Genomic DNA, 20,698 nt, shown 5'->3' with positions numbered 1-20,698 from the left:
GGATTGAGGGTGATTTAGAGATGTGGATCAGAAATTGGCTAGCTGAAAGAAGACAGAGGGTGGTGGTTGATGGGAAATGTTCAGAATGGAGTACAGTCACAAGTGGAGTACCACAAGGATCTGTTCTGGGGCCGTTGCTGTTTGTCATTTTTATCAATGACCTAGAGGAAGGCGCAGAAGGGTGGGTGAGTAAATTTGCAGACGATACTAAAGTCGGTGGTGTTGTCGATAGTGTGGAAGGATGTAGCAGGTTACAGAGGGATATAGATAAGCTGCAGAGCTGGGCTGAGAGGTGGCAAATGGAGTTTAGTGTAGAGAAGTGTGAGGTGATTCACTTTGGAAGGAATAACAGGAATGCGGAATATTTGGCTAATGGTAAAGTTCTTGAAAGTGTGGATGAGCAGAGGGATCTAGGTGTCCATGTACATAGATCCCTGAAAGTTGCCACCCAGGTTGATAGGGTTGTGAAGAAGGCCTATGGAGTGTTGGCCTTTATTGGTAGAGGGATTGAGTTCCGGAGTCGGGAGGTCATGTTGCAGCTGTACAGAACTCTGGTACGGCCGCATTTGGAGTATTGCGTACAGTTCTGGTCACCGCATTATAGGAAGGACGTGGAGGCTTTGGAGCGGGTGCAGAGGAGATTTACCAGGATGTTGCCTGGTATGGAGGGAAAATCTTATGAGGAAAGGCTGATGGACTTGAGGTTGTTTTCGTTGGAGAGAAGAAGGTTAAGAGGAGACTTAATAGAGGCATACAAAATGATCAGGGGGTTGGATAGGGTGGACAGTGAGAGCCTTCTCCCGCGGATGGATATGGCTGGCACGAGGGGACATAACTTTAAATTGAGGGGTAATAGATATAGGACAGAGGTCAGAGGTAGGTTCTTTACGCAAAGAGTAGTGAGGCCGTGGAATGCCCTACCTGCTACAGTAGTGAACTCGCCAACATTGAGGGCATTTAAAAGTTTATTGGATAAACATATGGATGATAATGGCATAGTGTAGGTTAGATGGCTTTTGTTTCGGTGCAACATCATGGGCCGAAGGGCCTGTACTGCGCTGTATTGTTCTATGTTCTATGTTCTAACTGTTTCGTTTTTTCATGATAAATAAAACAAATGAGTTCCCTGCCCGGACGAAATAGCGCACAGGGTAAAAGCTTGGGAGGATAGTGCAACTGGGAGAAATACTCTACACTATAGAGTATTAAATGGGAATGAACGGGATTAGAATGGGGGACTATTTTGTAATTTTTTTTTGTCTGGCACAGACACAATAGGCTAGAATGGCCACAATGTTCTGTAACTTTTCTGTGGTCCGAGTGATGCCGAATGTCTCGCCGTCAGTGGAAACCTTCAGAGACAGAATTGAGATTACTTCCCGAGTTACAATCCCCGGTTGGATATGAATATTTATTTGAACTCAATACTGAGTGGTGGGAAGAGGGAGACAGATTGAGTCAAACAGCTTTGCATTAATTGCAAAGGAACAGCATCCTTTACCTGGCTGTGATGTTTAATTAGAGCAAGTGGATGGAGTTATAAACCCCTCAGGTGATCCAGGGATTGATGTCTATGACAACACGCATCACTTGTCAACGTCTGATCAAACAGACGACTGCACTCAGAATTTGCTGAGCTCGAATCAGCGGAGTCACATCACGCTCTGCCTGACAGGTTCAGGTGCCCCTGTGGACCAGGGCAATATGGTGTTTATATAATAATGAACTACAAGCCCGGCTTATTCACCTTGTGGGACTGGTGCGATAGGAATCCAATCGATTGGAATAAGACAGGGGCTGAACTGTTTAGGGGCATTTCAATGCAATCTTCCACGTAACCTTTGACATGCAACTGTTGCCTTTATGTAGAGCTGCCCGTTATTGTCATTCACCCCATTACCGGTTATTGGATAGGCACATGGAGCACACCAGAATGACAGGGAGTGGGATAGCTTGATCTTGGTTTCGGACAATGCTCGGCACAACATCGAGGGCCGAAGGGCCTGTTCTGTGCTGTACTGTTCTATGTTCTATTACTGTGGCTCAGCGAATGCCTTTCTCACCCCCGAGTCTCGTAGTCGTGTGTTCAAGACCCACTCTAGAAACTTGAGTGTATATTGGGTAGGCAGTGTAAATGTCATTAAACTAGAAATCCAGACAGCCAGGGTAAACCAGGGGGGCGGGTGTGTGTGTGTGTGTGTGCCTGTGTGTGTGAGACCCACGCAGACACGGGAGAATGTGCAAACCCCACACGGACAGTGACCCACGGCGGGATTGAACCCAGGTCCTCGGCGCTATGAGGCAGCAGTGCTAACCACTGCGCCACCGTGCTGCCCTTATTCCAGTTCCATTAATAAAAGCTGGAATTGAGAGCTATTATCAGTAATGGTGACTGTGAAACTCTTGTATTAAAAAGCCATCTGGTTCCCTAATGTCCTTTCGGGAAGGATGTGTGCCCCTCCTTACCCGGTCTGGCCTACACGTGACTCCAGATCCACAATAACGAGGTTGGTTCTGAAGTGCCCAACAAGTGCTGAACTTGCCAGCAAGGACCACATCCCATGAAAGAATAAAAAATAAATAATGCAGGCTGAGCCTCCCGGTGAGGTGCTGAGGGAATGCTGCACTGCACCAGGTGCTGTCTTTTGGATGAGATGTTAAGCAAAGGCTCTATGGATGCAAAACAGCCAATGACAATATTTCTAATCAGTACATGTCTCCTGGGCCAAATACGTGGGCAGATTCGGGAAGCGTGGCTCTGTTCCCTGCAGAGGAGAAGGTTGAGGGGAGATTTGATAAAGATATGCAAAATCTTGAAGGGTTTGAGCAGAGTAGATAGGGAGAAACTAGGGCGGCAGGGTGGCACAGTGGGTAGCACTGCTGCCTCGCGGTAGTGAGGACCCGGGTTGATCCCGGCCCCGGGTCACTGTCCGTGTGGAGTTTGCACATTCTCCCCGTGTCTGTGTGGGTCTCACCCCTGTCATATTGGGTGTTCTGGTGTACAGACGATCCAACATGGCTGGAGATGGTGTAACTCAGTTTTATTAACTACTCAACTGTAACAGCACACTGCTAGCTTGGGTACGTGCATTACCAGCTAATCTGTGGACCCTGTCCTATCACTATCTGGGTGAGGCACTCAGCACATGGTGAATGTCTGAGTGGCAGGCTCTGAGCTCGGTGCTCTGAGCTCGGTGCTCTGAGCTGGCTGCTGCTGGAATGAGCGGGAACTGTAGTGTCCCCTGTTTTTATAGTGCGTGTGCTCTCACTGGTGATTGGCTGCGATGTTGTGTGTGTGTTGGTTGGTCCGTCTACCTGTCCATCAGTGTGTGTTTGATTGCACCATGATATGCTGATCTAAATATCATGACAACCCCCACAACCCAAAAAGATGTGCAGGGTGGGTGGATTGGCCACGCTAAATTGTTCCTTAATTGGAAAAAAGTAATTGGGTACTCTAAAATTTATTTTAAAAAAGATAGAGAGAAACTGTTCCCAATGCCAAAAAGATCAACGATGCAGAACACACCAATTTATGGTGATTGGCAACAGAACCAACAATGATATGAGGACAAACCATCTGATGCACTGAGTGGTTAAGATCTGGAAATCGCTGCCTGAGAGTTTATTGTGGCTTTGAAATGGGAATTGTATAAACACCTGGACATCTTAATTGCAGGGTGATGGGGAAAGGCAGGGGAGTGGGGCTAACTAGATGAGTGTGGGAGAGATCGGAATGGGTTTGGTGGACTTACTGGCCTCTTTCTGTGCTGTAATCAGCTTATTATTTACCCCTTTGAGGAATATCACAAAATGAAATGACCAGGTTATTTTGTACCATTGTTGTTTTGGGAGCTTGCTGTGCGCACATTGACTGCCACATTCCCTACATTACAAAACTGGCAGCACTTCAAAAAGTACTTGATTGGTTGTAAAGTGCTCAGTGACATCATGAGGTCTGTTTTTTATGATTTTGGTTAAGGGATTAATATTGGCGATCAGGAAGAACCTCTGCTCTTCTGTGTTCAGGGCGGCACGGTAGCACAGTGGTTATCACTGTTGCTTCACAGCTCCAGGGTTCCAGGTTTGATTCCCCGCTGGGTCACTGTCTGTGCGGAGTCTGCACGTTCTCCCCCGTGTCTGCGTGGGTTTCCTCTGGGTGCTCCGGTTTCCTCCCACAAGTCCCGAAAGACGCGCTTGTTAGGTGAATTGGACATTCTGAATTCTCCCCCTGTGTACCCAAACAGGCGCCGGAATGTGGCGACTAGGGGATTTTCACAGTAACTTCACTGCAGTGTTAATGTAAAGAGGAGATGGAGCCTTGGTCTGACATCGCACATAGCAGACAGAAACAACCTTCTAACTTAGTGACAAATGTGTTCCCAGTTGAACCAAGTTGACACAAGCTGTGGTAGTCACCACTAGCTGTATTATATGTATTACAGTAAGACACATACTGGAGGTACAAGGGTAAATCCCTGCCTGCTGGCTCCGCCCAGTAGGCGGGGTATAAATGTGTGTGCTCGCTGGTGCTGCAGCACCGTTCTGGTTCCAGCTACAGGAGGCACAAATCTTTGCTCAATAAAGCCTCGATTATTCCACTACTCTCGTCTTTGTGCATCACAAGCACATCAGAGCAAACTATTGATACAAGATATGAACATACAAACTGGGACAGGAGTAGGCCACTCAGCCCCTCAAGTCAGTTCCGACATTCAATAAGGTGATGGCTGATCTGATTGTAACATGAACCCCACATTCCCACCTAGCCCCCGATAACCTTTCACCTCTTTGCTTATCAAGATCCCTGGGCGGGATTCTCCAATCCCGCGGCAGAGTGTCCATGCCGCCGTAAACGCCGTCGCGTTTTACAATGGCGTGAACGGGCCGCTCCCACGTCTAATTCTGGCCACTACAGGGGGCCAGCGCGGCGCTGGAGTGGTTTGTGCCGCTCCAGCTGCAGATCCCGGCACGAACTGTGCGCCGGTGCCATCGAGGCCATGCGCAGTGGCGCTAACATGTGCATGCGCAGTGGCCTCCTTCAACGAGCCGGCCCCGACGCAACATGGCGCAGGGCTACAGGGGCCGGCGCGTAGGAAAGGAGGCCCCCAGCCACCCAGGCCGGCCCACCGATCGGTGGGTCCCGATCGCGGGCCAGGCCACATCAGAGGCCCCCCCCACCCCCGTGGTCGGAGCCGCCCTCCATGCCCCCTCCCTCCCCCACAGGCCGCCGCCCAACCCTTACACGCCAAGGTCCCGCCGGCCCAGAGCAGGTTAGAACGGCGCCGGCGGGTCTCGGCTCTTTTCCTACGGCCGCTCGGCCCATCCGGGCCGGAGAATCGGCCGGCCGGCCGTGTAGAGCGACCGGCGGCACGCCAACCTCGCCAGCGGCAATGGCGCCGATTCTCCGCACTGTGGAGAATCGCGGTGGCGTGGCCCATTCGCGGGGATTCTTCGTCCCAGGGCTGGGAGAATCTCGCCCCCTATCTACCGCGGCCTTAAAAATATTGAAGGATTCTGCCTCCACTGCCGTTTGAGGCAGAGAGTTCCAGAGACTCGCCACCCTCTGAGAGAAAATATCTATCCTCATCTGTCTTAAATGGGTGACACCGTGGGCTGGACACTGATTTTGCGGCTAAGTGCTGATGCCGGCGTGGGAAATGTGGCGTTTCATGATGCCAAAATTGGCGCTGAACCCTCATCGATCCTGGGACCGGTGAGGAGCTAGCAGCCAAGCCGGCTAAAACTCCCGGCTCCCACGCCAAAAACGGGCAGAGAATGGCTGGGTCTGTGGTCGCGCATGCGCACGGCGACGACCTGCAGCGGTCGCGCCGTACAACATGGCACCAGCCGTGCATGGTCCTGACCTGCCAAATACCGTGCCCCTGGCCACCCCCCCACTTCCCCCCCCACCCCCACCAGCCCCCCCAGCCCTCGCGGAAGCCTCCCCGGCCTGCAACACGCCTCCCGGCCGCCATGCTGGGTTCCGCACCGCTCAGACCACACGCCCCCCACGCGGTCGGGAACTGTGCCCGTCAGGGGCGGAGTATCGTGGGAGGGCCTTCTTTAGACGCCCCAACGCCGTTCCAACAGCGTGCAGCCCACGGCGCAATGACGCCATGTCGGAGGGGACGGAGAATAGAAAACTGGCATCAAACCGGCACCACCCCCAAAGGGGGGCCAAAAGGGATTCTCCGCCCGATCAGCGATTACGATATCGGCGTTGGGCAACGAAGAATCCCACCCCTTATTTTTAAACCGTGATCCCTGCTAGATTCTCTCTCGAGGCGAAACATCCTCTCCACGTCCACCCTGTCAAAACCTCTCAGAATCTAATATGAAATGAAAATCGCTTATTGTCACAAGTAGGCTTCAAATGAAGTTACTGTGAAAAGCCCCTAGTCGCCAAATTCCGGCGCCTGTTCGGGGAGGCTGTTACGGGAATATGTTATAATCAAGTTGTCTCTTAATCTTCTAAACCTCAGGAGGTACAAGTCGAGCCTGTCAGAGAAACAGCCCATCCTCCAAAAAGCTCTGAGCATTGTGGGAAAGGTTGGATGTTTCCAAGATTGAGACCTACATAGAACTCCTACAATGCAGAAAGAGGCCATTTGACCCATCGTGTCTACACTAATCCTCTGAAAGAGCACCCAAACTAGACCCACTACCCCACCCTATCCCTCTAACCCCATAACCCCACCTACCCTTTGGACACTACGGGCAATTTGGCGTGCCCAATCCACCTAACCTGCACATCTTTGGACTGTGGGAGGAAACCGGAGCACCCGGAGGAAACCCATGCAGACACGGTGAGAACGTACAAACTCCACAGAGACAGTCAACCGAGGCGGGAATTGAACCCAGGTCCCTGGTGCTGTGAGGCAGCAGTGCTAACCACTGTGACCCCCAAATGCCCACATCCCACAAAAGAGTGACATTTTGTATTGGGTATTAAGGGCAATAGAGTGAATGCAGTTGGATGGAGTTGAGATGCAGATCAGCTGTGGTCTAACTGAAGGTCAGAATTGACATGAGGGTTGACCGGCCTTCTGAACACTTACCCAACCAGTGCTCTCCTGTAATCTTCCCAAATCCGTTCTTGTAGGCATCCCATCCTTGGAAAAAATTCACTGATCCATCCTTCCGCCGTTGAAACACCTGCAATAAACATAGCAAAGTATGAGCCGTACTGTGAACAAACATTCAAAGTTCAATCAAAAAGTTCACCACAAAGTGAGGTCCCCTCCTCTCCCCACTCCCTAGTCTGGCTAATCAAATGGGAAACTGACAGAGGGTGTGGACACAGAGCGAAGAAGGCACCTCAACATTGTGACCCTCCCTCAGTACTGACCCTCTGGCATTGCGGCACTCCCACAGTACTGACCCTTGGGTCAAAAAGGGAAGGAGGCAAAATGGAGAAAACTACTGTTAGTCTAACTTCGACTATTGGAAAAATATGAGAATCAATTATCAAGGAGAGAATAGCGGTGTATTTGGAAAGTCATAATCTGATCCAGCAGAGTCAGCATGGTTTCATGAAGGGGAAATGATGTCAGATAAATTTACTAGGGTTCTTTGAGGAGATATCGGCCAGAGTAGATACAGGAGAACCAGTCGATGTTGTATATTTGGATTTTCAAAGGCATGGGTAAGATTCTGGCCTGGATAGAGGATTGGCTAACTGACAGAAAGCAGCAGGTAGCAATAAAGGGGTCTTTCTCAGTTTGGAGGGCAGTAACCCTGTGGAGTGTCACAGGGATTTGGAGGAAGGATCAGAGTCTACTGTGGCCAAATCAATACAAATTTGTTGAGTCAATAAAACATAACTTTTTTACAATAGCATTTACACAGCACCAGTTCACTTCTGGGTCTTCTCTATAGCTGGTACCTTACTGTCCAGCTCTATTTATACAAAGAAACGGTTAACAATTCCCCCGGCCCCTTATCGGGGTGCTCGTATTCCCCGAGATCCATTGGGTAGCTAATTATCCCGTGCAGGTTACAACAGCGAGATTTTCTGGCGCTCCACCGCATGTTTTCCAGCGACAGACACAGCTCATAATTTCCTGTTGGTGGGATCTGCTCGCCCCGTTGAAGTCTACGCCAATTTCTTTGTCTCACCTTCTCTGTCGCCATGAAACCTGCCAAGGGGGTTGCCTTCGGTGGGACTGAAAGATCCCCCAGCGGAAGGGCTGGAAATCCCAGCCAGAACGATCCAACATTGGAGGAAACAATATATCCATTGATTGAAGAAGCAATGAAGCGCTGTGACCGTGGATGGGACAGGTGGGTCTGCCAGTTTGTGTGGATGGAAGTGCTAAAAGGGCTGAATGGCCTCTGTCAGCTCTCGCCAGGATAGATATAAAGATGGGGACTGCTGTAAAGATATTTGGTGCTGTGTGGTAGTATGCATTAGGGGTCATGTGGGACTGTGAAGCCGTGATGTCATTGGCTGACAGATCCCGGGTCCTGGTTGGCCGTTGACCTCTAGCTCCGCCCTGAAGGCGGAGTATAAGAACCAGGAGTCCTCCCCCCGCAGGCCAGTCTGTTACTGAACTGCGGGGGAACAGTCACGCTTAATAAAGCCTCATCGACTTCACTCTATTCGTCTCTCGGAGTCTTTGTGCGCTACAATTTATTAAGCGTGACTGTTCCCCCGCAGTTCAGTAGCGCGCCATCGACGAGTCCCTCCCCTTCCAGGTCGAGAGCGACGCCTCCGACGTAGCTCTAGCGGCCACCCTTAACCAAGCGGGCAGACCCGTGGCCTTTTTCTCCCGAACCCTCCACGCTTCAGAAATCCGCCACTCCTCAGTGGAAAAGGAAGCCCAAGCCATAGTGGAAGCTGTGCGACATTGGAGGCATTACCTGGCCGGCAGGAGATTCACTCTCCTCACTGACCAACGGTCGGTCGCCTTCATGTTCGATAATGCACAGCGGGGCAAAATCAAAAACGACAAGATCTTAAGGTGGAGGATCGAGCTCTCCACCTTCAACTATGAGATCCTGTACCGTCCCGGAAAGCTGAACGAGCCGTCCGATGCCCTATCCCGCGGCACATGTGCCAACGCACAAATTAACCGCCTCCAAACCCTCCACGAGGACCTCTGCCACCCGGGGGTCACTCGGTTCTACCACTTTATAAAGTCCCGCAACCTCCCCTACTCTTTGGAGGAGGTCCTCCCGGACGCTCTCCACTCCATCAGGTCGCTACTGTGTACTAGCACTAACCAAACGCCTCATGAGCGCCTCCTTGTCTTCCCCAGGAAGTCCTCCTCTGGAACGTCGCTGCCGACCTGGCTGGCGGCCCCAGGACCCATCTTGCTCCGAAAACATGTGCGGGCGCACAAGTCGGACCCGTTGGTCGAAAGGGTTCACCTCCTTCACGCGAACCCGCAGTACGCTTACGTGGAGTACCCTGACGGCCGACAGGACACGGTCTCCCTGCGAGATCTGGCGCCCGCCGGCAACACGCACACCCCCCCCGACACCAATCACCCCCTCCCTGCCACCGGCGCACCCCGCGACTGCCCCCTTCCCGGGAGGATCGGTCCTCCTCCCAGGCCCGGCCAGAAGTGAAGCCCAAGCAGAAACCGTAAGGCTCCCGGAGACGACAACACTGGAACAAGCACCACCGCCACCACCGGGGCCGAGGCGATCGACACGGACGACCAGACCGCCCGACCGACTCGTGGCGTCGATGTAACACTACAATATGTGGACTTTAACGAGAACTTTTTGTTTTTTTTCCCCTGACGAATACTGTAAATAGTTCGAAACAAAAAAAAACCTTGTACATACTGTAATGACATGCGAAAGTTTTCCTCCCAGGACCAGCCTTGTAAACCCCTACCACCATGCGAAGCACCACCCCGCCGGGTTCATTTTTAACAAGGGGTGAATGTGGTAGTATGCATTAGGGGTCATGTGGGACTGTGAAGCCGTGATGTCATTGGCTGACAGATCCCGGGTCCTGGTTGGCCGTTGACATCTAGCTCCGCCCTGAAGGCGGAGTATAAGAACCAGGAGTCCTCCCCCGCAGGCCAGTCTGTTACTGAACTGCAGGGGAACAGTCACGCTTAATAAAGCCTCATCGACTTCACTCTATTTGTCTCTCGGAGTCTTTGTGCGCTACATGCTGCAAAGAGCAATATTACAGAAGTCAGCATGTGTAAAGGAAGAGATTCTCTCTCTGCAGACGTTCTTCCCGCATCCATCAAAAAAGCTTGGATATATTAATCCTGCTTCTCTGCCTTCGGGCTACTTCCCCTTTGCAGTGGAAGGAGAGTTGTGGAAGTGCAGGATTTGCTCATTCGACGTGTGGAGGCCTCCTGAGCCATCTCTATAATTCAGAGCTTTCTTCGTGTCGAGGCCCGATGCTGCTGTGAGGTGATTGAAGCTGAGAAACGTGATGCTGAGGCACAAGATAAAGCCAGAAACAGAAAAGGCAGCCTCCACTAAAATGGCTTCCCTATTGTGGGCGGAATTCAACCAAAACATTTCTAAGGCCGTGATTCTCCGGACAAATTTCTAAGTTAATTTGTGGCGGGTTTTTCAGGGAGCCTCCCGTCAGCACACTTGCACTGGCACCCAGGCAGCGCCCCAGACAGCTTGGCAGTGTCATGGTGGCAGTGCCAGCTGGGCAGTGCCAAGGTGCCCATGCTCCAAGGGGAGGGTCAGTGGGCTACCCTGCACCTACCCTGACCATCCAGGGGTCTCTAATGGCCTGGGAGACCCCCCCCCCCCCCCCGCCGGGCGGCGTTCCGCCTGGTCCACGTTTTTGTGGAACCAGCACTGATCGGCGCCCGGCTGCAGCCTCCCCGAGGAGGCCGGAGAATCGACGGAGGCCGGTGGATTCCGGTTGAGTGGGTCGTAAGTAGGTTTATGACCTACTTCCGAGAGCGGCGTTTGGTCAAGCCCATTTGGGGCGAAGTTCCGACTTCATTCACCTGCGGGACTTGGGTGAATCCGGCGAGGTGCGGAGCCTGTCGGGAGGCTCACGGGAGAGCTATCCCAGGATACTCCGGCCACATTGTGCTCTCGCTGCCCACTATAAAAAAAAAAATGGGCTGCGTGCAGCCTCGGCCTGTGTTCCCCGAACAGGACCCTTATTCAACGTGAGTCGCGAGACGCGTTGAATAGACGTGCACTGTGGCACTGCGAGTTCTGGGAAACACGCGGCTAAACGCGCTCGCGAAGGAAATTTGTTCCCTTTTGGGAAAATCGCACCCTCTAAGTGTGCGCTAAACTGGTGAAAAACTCCCCAGGGCTGGATTCTTCCGCCCCGTCCGCCACAAGAACGCCACGGGCGAGACGCGGACAATGGAGAAATCCATTGATCTCGAGTGGGATTCACCGGTCGCCAGGCGAACGCGGCCAGAGAATCCCGCCATAAGTGTCATTGGATAGCAATGGGGAACTCCCTGCAAAACCCGCACAAATGAACTTCGAGATTTTTGGGGAGAATTGTGCCCTTAGTCATGTAATAATAATAATCTTTATTGTCACAAGTAGGCCCACATTAACACCGCAATGAAGTGTGAAAAGCCCCGAGTCGCCACATTCCGCCGCCTGTTCGGGTACACAGAGGGAGAATTCAGAATGTCCAATTCACCCAACAAGCACGGCTTTCGGGATTTGTGGGAGGAAACCGGAGCACCCGGAGGAAACCCACGCAGACACGGGGAGAACGTGCAGACTCCGCACAGACAGTGACCCAAGCCGGGAATCGAACCCGGGTCCCTGGCGCTGTGAAGCAACAGTGCTAACCACTGTGCTGCCGTTTTCTCCCCAGTCGAGCCCAAACTTAGAAATGTTGGGCTGGACTCCCCGGTTCTGGGGCTATGTCCCCACTCCGGCGTGAGAATGGGGGCGTTTTACACCAGACAAAATGGCGTAAAACGGTCACCGATTCCTCGTTTTGCTGGGGCGAGGGTAGCATGGAGCACCCGACTCTAGCTGCCGATACGGCCCGGAGAATTGCCGGGTCCGTGGCCGCACGTGTGCCCGGCGGCGGCCGCGCTGTGCGACATGGCGGCGGATGCTCACGGACCCGGCCCGCGAAATAGCCCACCCCCTTCGACCGGCTCGCGCGCCCTGGACCACCCTCCCATAGTGCCCCCAGCCCCTATTAACGTTCCCCCCCCTGCCCGCGGGTCGGCACGCCCCCCAACTGTGGCGGTGCTGGACTGAGTCCGCAGCCCCCACGCCGAGTTCCCCCACGGCTGAGACCACCCGTGGCCCGCGCCGTCGGGAACGAGGCCGGTCGGGGGCGGAGCATCGGAGGTGGGCCTCAGCCAATGGCCTGAGGCCGTCGATATGTGACGCGCCGCTTTGGAGGAGGCGGAGCAACGTGAAAGCGGCGCCGCCCCCGATTTGGTTGGGAACTTTGATTATCCGGCCGAATGCCGAACACTGATTTGCCATCAGTGACCGGAGAATCAGCTGGTTTAATTCACTGGGGAACTGAACCCATGACAGAGTGTGAGCGGCTCCTCAGCGATTGGGCTGCCATTTTGAAAGGGTGCCCTGATCTATAAGTGAGTTTGAGGGTCCCCCACACTGCCCACCCATGGGCAGTGTCACCCTCCACACATATGGGCATCACCCCCCCCCCCAGGTTAATACACCCCATTATGGGTGGCTGATGACTCTCATTTTCAGGTCTCCCAACCTTTTGCATCCCCCCCCCCCATTCTGGACCCCCACCCTTAACCCCCCAATCTTTATGAGGACCCATAATACTACCTTTCTCGCCCCCCCCCCCTTCATCCTGCCTTTTATGGACATGGCCCCTCTCCGGCCTAGACCCAAACGGAGATTCAACGGCCTCGTCCCGTCACCACGTCCGCCACAACGAGGCCGGTAAATCGCGCCCGGTGCCTGTCACGAGGTGTTCACAGATTGAAAAGGCACAACCTTTGTCAATGGCCCCGCGATTTGTTTCCTCCTGTGCCTTGCTTTCTGCAGCGCCGGGGAGATTTATCTTCAATACCTGGAGACTCTACAGGGCAATGGTGGAGGGTTGGCAACCCAGGGGTTGGAGATGGATCTCATTCAACAACCGCAGCTTGCACACATATAGCCCCAGGAAAGTAGCGAAACATCCTGGATGATTTCAAGGAGTAAAGTCTGACACTGAGGAACACAAAGCGGGGCGGCACAGTGGTTAGCACTGCTGCCTCACAGCGGCAGGGGCCCGGGTTCCATTCTGACTTTGGGTCACTGTCTGTGCGGAGTCTGCACGTTCTCCCCATGTCTGCGTGGATTTCCTCCGGGTGCTCCGGTTTCCTCCCACAAGTCCATAGATGTGCAGGTTAGGTGGATTGGCCGTGCTGAATTGCCCATTGGTGTCCCAAAGGTTAGTTTGTTTACGGGGTTGCCAGGGAGTGGCCTAGGTACAGGATTGGTGCAGACTCAATGAGCCAAATTGCCTCCTGCTGCCCTGGCGGGATCCTGCGATTCTGGAACAGGTGGCTAAAGGTTTGGTCAAAAGTAGATTTAAAGATAGCACAGTGGTTAGCACTGTGACTTCACAGCGCCAGGGACCTGGGATTCATGTCGCATTACATTCATCCCCCACCATCTGGCCTGCAAAATCCTACCAACTGTCCTGGCTTGACACAATTCACACCTCTTTAACCTGGGGTTACCCCATCTCTGGATCTGTAAAGATTTAATCACCTGCCAATGCTCGCATTCCAAGCATTGTCTGGCATCTTTGAATCTGTCTATATATGTGTTTCTGGAACATACCTCTTCATTCACCTGAGGAAGGAGCAGCGCTCCGAAAGCTACTGACATCGAAACAAACCTGTTGGACTTTAACCTGGTGTTGTAAGACTTCTTACTGTGCTCACCCCAGTCCAACGCCGGCATCTCCACATCATATATTATGATAGGGAGCGAGACAGTGATTTACGGAGGGGTTTTTCCTTTTATTTGTTCACCAGTAGGTGGGGTGGACTGCTGCAGTCCGTATGGTGTAGGTACAGTTACAGAGCTGTGAGGGAGGGAGTTCCAGAGGGCAGGAGGCCAGAACGTAGCTGAAGACACGACTGCCTTATTGTGGGAGGCCAGAACTGGAGGAACACCGAGATCCTGCGAGAGGGAATGGAATGGAATTTGGGAGGATGGAATTTCATTAAAGACATAAGACTTTCAGCGCTGATTTTGCAAACTTGGATCGAATACTCACAGTCCAACCTCCCCCAGCCATCGTCATGTCACAGGAAACCTGAAATCCGGCAGGATAGTGGGTTGGAAATATTGAATAGATTCCATCCTCTCTCTGTCCAGACATGTAGATATCGTAGCAATCTCTCGGCCGAGGATCTGCAAGGGATTTCCAAAGAGGAAAGAATGGGTTTAATGAACTAATTTTTAATGTTCATCAGAGCATTTGGGATGACAAACATATTAAAAGTTAGAAAATGAAGAGCTAAAAGATATACATGCATTTATATAGCGCCTTTCATGACCTGAAGACGTCCCCAGAAAGCTTCAAAGCCAACAAAGTGCCTTTAAAGTACAGTCATTGTTGTAATGTGGATAACGCAGCAACCAAGGTGCGCACAGCAAGCTCCCACAAACAGCAATGGGATAATGACCAGATAATCTGTTTTTGCAAAGTAGATTGAGAAATAATTATTGGTCACCAGGGAGTACTCCTCTGCTGTTCTTCAAAATAGTTGCCATGGGATCTTTACTTCCACATAAGAGAGCTGACAGGCTCTCAGTTTAATGTTTCATCCAAAAGACGGAACTCTGACTCTGTGGCACTCTCTCAGTACTTACTCCCAGAGTTTGTCGTACTTTCTCAATATTGCCCCTCCGACAGTTCAGCGCACACACAGTACTGACCCTCTGACAGTGCAGCACTCCCTCAGTACTGACCTTCTCACAGTGCGGCACTCCCACAGTACTGACCCTCTGACAGTGCCGCACTCCCTCAGTACTGACCTTTTGACAGTGCAGCACTCCCTCAGTACTGACCCTCTGACAGTGCAGCACTCCCTCAGTACTGACCCTCTCACAGTGCGGCACTCCCACAGTACTGACCCTCTTGACAGTGCAGCACTCTCTCAGTACTGACTCTCTGACAGATAAGCACTCCCTCAGTACTGACCCTCTGACAGTGCAGCACTCCCTCAGTACTGACCCTCTGACAGTGCAGCACTCCCTCAGTACTGACCCTCTGACAGTGTGGCACTCCCTCAGTACTGTCCCTCTGACAATGCAGCACTCCCTCAGTACTGACCCTCTGACAGTGCAGCGCTCCCTCAGTACTGACCCTCTGACAGTGCAGCACTCCCTCAGTACTGACCCTCTGACAGTGCGGCACTCCCTCAGTACTGACCCTCTGACAGTGCAGCGATCCCTCAGTACTGTCCCTCTGACAGTGCAGCACTCCCTCGGTACTGACCCTTTGACAGTGCAGCACTCCCTCAGTACTGACCCTCTGACAGTGCAGCACTCCCTCAGTACTGACCCTCTGACAGTGCAGCATTCCCTCAGTACTGACCCTCTTGACAGTGCAGCACTCCCTCAGTACTGACCCTCTGACAGATAAGCACTCCCTCAGTACTGACCCTCTGACAGTGCAGCACTCCCTCAGTACTGACCCTCTGACAGTGCGGCACTCCCTCAGTACTGTCCCTCTGACAGTGCAGCACTCCCTCAGTACTGACCCTCTGACAGTGCAGCGCTCCCTCAGTACTGACCCTCTGACAGTGGGGCACTCCCTCAGTACTGACCCTCTGACAGTGCGGCACTCCCTCAGTACTGACCCTCTGACAGTGCAGCGATCCCTCAGTACTGACCCTCTGACAGTGCAGCACTCCCTCAGTACTGACCCTTTGACAGTGCAGCACTTCCTCAGTACTGACACTCTTGACAGTGCAGCACTCCCTCAGTACTGACCCTCTGACAGATAAGCACTCCCTCAGTACTGACCCTCTGACAGTGCAGCGATCCCTCAGTACTGATCCTCTGACAGTGCAGCACTCCCTCCGTACTGACCCTCTGACAGATAAGCACTCCCTCAGTACTGACCCTCTTGACAGTGCAGCACTCCCTCAGTACTGACCCTCTGACAGTGCGGCACTCCCTCAGTACTGACCCTCTGACAGTGCAGCGATCCCTCAGTACTGACCCTCTGACAGTGCAGCGCTCCCTCAGTACTGACCCTCTGACAGTGCAGCACTCCCTCAGTACTGACCCTCTGACAGTGCGGCACTCCCTCAGTACTGACCCTCTGACAGTGCAGCGATCCCTCAGTACTGTCCCTCTGACAGTGCAGCACTCCCTCGGTACTGACCCTTTGACAGTGCAGCACTCCCTCAGTACTGACCCTCTGACAGTGCAGCACTCCCTCAGTACTGACCCTCTGACAGTGCAGCATTCCCTCAGTACTGACCCTCTTGACAGTGCAGCACTCCCTCAGTACTGACCCTCTGACAGATAAGCACTCCCTCAGTACTGACCCTCTGACAGTGCAGCACTCCCTCAGTACTGACCCTCTGACAGTGCGGCACTCCCTCAGTACTGTCCCTCTGACAGTGCAGCACTCCCTCAGTACTGACCCTCTGACAGTGCAGCGCTCCCTCAGTACTGACCCTCTGACAGTGGGGCACTCCCTCAGTACTGACCCTCTGACAGTGCGGCACTCCCTCAGTACTGACCCTCTGACAGTGCAGCGATCCCTCAGTACTGACCCTCTGACAGTGCAGCACTCCCTCAGTACTGACCCTTTGACAGTGCAGCACTTCCTCAGTACTGACACTCTTGACAGTGCAGCACTCCCTCAGTACTGACCCTCTGACAGATAAGCACTCCCTCAGTACTGACCCTCTGACAGTGCAGCGATCCCTCAGTACTGATCCTCTGACAGTGCAGCACTCCCTCCGTACTGACCCTCTGACAGATAAGCACTCCCTCAGTACTGACCCTCTTGACAGTGCAGCACTCCCTCAGTACTGACCCTCTGACAGTGCAGCACTCCCTCAGTACTGACCCTCTGACAGTGCAGCACTCCCTCAGTACTGACCCTCTGACAGTGCAGCACTCCATCAGTACTGACCCTCTGACAGTGCAGCACTCCCTCAGTACTGACCCTCTGACAGTGCAGCACTCCCTCAGTACTGACCCTCTCACAGTGCAGCACTCCCTCAGTACTGACCCTCTGACAGTGCAGCACTCCCTCAGTACTGACCCTCTTGACAGTGCAGCACTCCCTCAGTACTGACCCACTGACAGAGCAGCACTCCCTCAGTACTGACCCTCTGACAGTGCAGCACTCCCTCAGTACTGACCCTCTTACAGAGCAGCACTCCCTCAGTACTGACCCTCTGACAGAGCAGCACTCCCTCAGTGCTGATGCTCTGACAGTGCAGCACTCCTTCAGTACTGACCCTCTGACAGAGCAGCACTCTGTCAGTACTGACCCTCTGACAGTGCAGCACTCCCTCAGTACTGACCCTCTGACAGTGCAGCACTCCCTCAGTACTGACCCTCTGACAGTGCGGCACTCCCTCAGTACTGACCCTCTGACAGTGCGGCACTCCCTCAGTACTGACCCTCTGACAGTGCAGCACTCCCTCAGTACTGACCCTCTGACAGTGCGGCACTCCCTCAGTACTGACCCTCTGACAGTGCGGCACTCCCTCAGTACTGACCCTCTGACAGTGCGGCACTCCCTCAGTACTGACCCTCTGACAGTGCAGCACTCCCTCCGTACTGACCCTGTGACAGAGCAGCACTCCCTCAGTACTGACCCTCTGACAGAGCAGCACTCCCTCAGTGCTGATGATCCAATTTTGGCAGATGACAAATACAGGGCCCTGGTGTGAGACAACGACTCAAGTATTGTTTATGGTTTTGGTCTCCTTATTTGAAAAACTATATAATTGCCTTAGCAGCAGTTCATAAAAATTTCCAGTGACTCATTCCTGCGATGAGGTTCTTTAAAAAAAAATGTTATTTTAAATTTAGAATGCCCAATTCTTTTTTTCCAGTTAAGGGGCAATTTAGCGTGGCCAATCCACCTCGCCTGCACATCTTTAGATTGTGGGGGTGATATCCACTCAAACACGGGGAGAATGTGCAAACTCCACACGGACAGTGACCCCGGGGGAATGAAGTTCTTCCCTCATGAAGAACGGTTGAACAGGTCGGGCCTCCATCCATTTGGAGTTTAGAAGAAGGAAGGCTGTTCCAGAAAGGGAACAGATCAGTCCTAGGGGGAGTCGTTGAGGAGTTTTGTAGCTGTGGGAAAGAAGCTAATTCCTGTGTCTGGATGTGCGGGTCTTCAGACGTCTGTACCTTCTGCCTGATGGAAGGGTCTGGAAGGAGGCAAGGCCTGGGTGGGAGGTAGTGCGGAAATCTCAGAGGTCTGGAGCGGGAGCAGGTGAATGGTTAATCCCTCTTATTGAATGATGATACAGGCTTGAAGGACCTACACCCACGCTCCTGAGGCCTATGTTCCTATGTACTGATGAAGCTCTCACTGCACTGGATTGTCAACCTGGATGATGCGCTGAAGCAACTCGAACGGGGACTTGAACCCTGAAATTCTTGGCCCATCAGCGGGAGCATTACAAACTGAGCCTCAACTGAAGCTAATTGAAGAACTCTGTCTCAAGTGACAATGGTGTGGATTATGCACCGATTGATTATAAATGAGAACAGATGGGCAGACAGGCTCCAGATTTATGCATTCATTAGATCTGCAGAGATTTTCTGCTTGGAACATTTTGTATAATTATCACCTTTAAATATGGGACTGCAAGGCAGGAAGTGTCCAGTTACTTACAAATTTGACACCCACGCTACACTGCATGAATCTAAGTATAAGGGGAGATACTTGATGTAGACCACCTAAGAACTGATAAAAGTATTCCCTCATTCTGCATTACAGACTTAATTATTCCAACAGTTACGTGATCAGTCTCCCAATTTCTACTCATCGTAAACTTCAGCTCACCCGAAAATGCGGCAATATTCTAACTCGCACTGAGTCCCGTTTCAGATGCAACATGACCTGTAGATCCTGCCCAATATTTTATACTTGTGGCAGCTATGTTATTAAAAAACCCTGGTCTAAAATACATACAGGTAGTGTGTCTGCTAAAGCTGTAATTAAGGTGTCATAAAAGGAAAGGTGACCATAGTTTCGAACCAGTTACTTGTTAACATATAGATGGCTCATGGGATATTGTCTTGATTGCTGGATATTCCCTAGATAATATGAGGGATTGTGTTTAGTCCGAGTTAAACAAGTCATGGGGCACCTCAGTGGGATACAGAGGATGTGATTAATTAGAGGAGCCAGGTCTGTCTGTAGTCTGCTGTGAGGTTGAGCAGAAGGGTCGAACAAGACAGAAGTGTACTGGATCTGCCCTTGAAAGGGTCTCTCTTGAGCAGCACGGTGGTGCAGTGGTTAGCACTGCTGCCTACGGCACTGAGGACCCGGGTTCGATTCCGGCCCTGGGTCATTGTCCGTGTGGAGTTTGCACATTCTCCCCGTGTGTGCGTGGGTTTCACCTCCACACCCCAAAGATGTACAGGGTGGTTGGATTGGCCATGCTAAATTACTCCTTAATTGGAAAAAAATAATTGGGCACTCTAAATAAAAAAAAAAACCAATGATTAAAACAATGGCTGTAAAGTGCTTTAAAATGTCCTGAGGTCATGAAAGGTGCTTTAAAGATAGTTTGTTAATTTATGCTTTCTCAGTCAGGCATGGGTAGAAGGTTCACTCCTTCAGCCCCCCCATGGTACGGAAAAGCTGGGAGGACTGACTGATGGGTGAGAAGGATGAAGGATGTAATGGGGAAAAGAAGGGGGGGAATTGCTAATGGACTCACCGTTCGGGCAGCTCCTGGGACGGGCTCTGGCAGGTCCTTTCATCAGGTCAGCCTTCCCATGGGACCTTGCGGTTCCTCCCTGATGTTCTCTCTGGAGAGAGTCCAGTGCATCGCTGACTGAACTCACAACCTTAACCAGGTTAACCTGACTCTCCGAGAGTAACTGTGTGGGGAAAGAGAAATGGAAAGTGTCAGGGTTGCTGATTCAGACTGGACATATTTGCAGAGATGTCACGATGTGACTTCCAGCCTCTGACCCCTCACCTTCCCACCCATCCATCCCTTCACCCTTCCCACTGGTTCCCATCTGCCTCGTAGTCTATCAATCAGAAAGCAAACAGACTCTCCAATTGGTAACTTTTGCTGTCATAACAGAAGTGACTTTATGTTTTCCTTCAAATTTGTTAGTATTTACAATCATCATTCAACAGTTTGAGCAACCCAATGACATTCAAATGTCAAAGAAAATTAGTGCTAGAATTCCGATACAGTAGTATTAGTATCACAAATGGCACCTCAGAGGGAGTGGCAGCCGAGAGTGGGCACTTGAACCCGTGACACAGAGAGATGGGCGAGCTCCTCACTGAGTCACGCTGACTTCATGAGGCTAGAAATCAGGCGGGGCGCAAAATGGGACCACTCATGTGCTATCCTGAAGCCCTTGATTTAAACATGGGGCGGGATTCTCAGTTGCCCGACGCGGATATCGTAATCGGCGATTGGGCAGCGAATCCCTTCCGACGGCCAAATCGGGGGGAGGCGCGGTTTGACGCCGGTTTTCTATCCGCCGCCCTCCCCGAAATGGCGTCATCGTGTCGCATGCCGTTGGAACGGCG

At 52.2% G+C, this 20,698-nt stretch overlaps 1 protein-coding gene across 2 annotated transcripts in view; it reads right to left on the bottom strand.

The window, feature by feature from the left end:
• LOC140399303 (fibrinogen C domain-containing protein 1-like) overlaps nucleotides 1-20,698 on the bottom strand; it is a 65,438-nt gene that overhangs the window by 20,595 nt on the left and 24,145 nt on the right. For both annotated transcript variants that reach the window (XM_072488805.1, XM_072488804.1), the window contains exons 3-5: nucleotides 19,863-20,025; nucleotides 14,195-14,331; nucleotides 7,062-7,158 (exon numbers count right to left, since the gene is read on the bottom strand). In XM_072488805.1, the coding sequence (XP_072344906.1) occupies nucleotides 7,062-7,158; nucleotides 14,195-14,331; nucleotides 19,863-20,025 (397 nt within the window). The remainder of the gene's footprint in view (nucleotides 1-7,061; nucleotides 7,159-14,194; nucleotides 14,332-19,862; nucleotides 20,026-20,698) is intronic.

Source organism: Scyliorhinus torazame, chromosome 22, assembly GCF_047496885.1.
Source record: "Scyliorhinus torazame isolate Kashiwa2021f chromosome 22, sScyTor2.1, whole genome shotgun sequence".
Lineage (NCBI taxonomy): Eukaryota > Metazoa > Chordata > Chondrichthyes > Carcharhiniformes > Scyliorhinidae > Scyliorhinus > Scyliorhinus torazame.
This window is presented reverse-complemented; position numbering and strand designations above follow the sequence as displayed.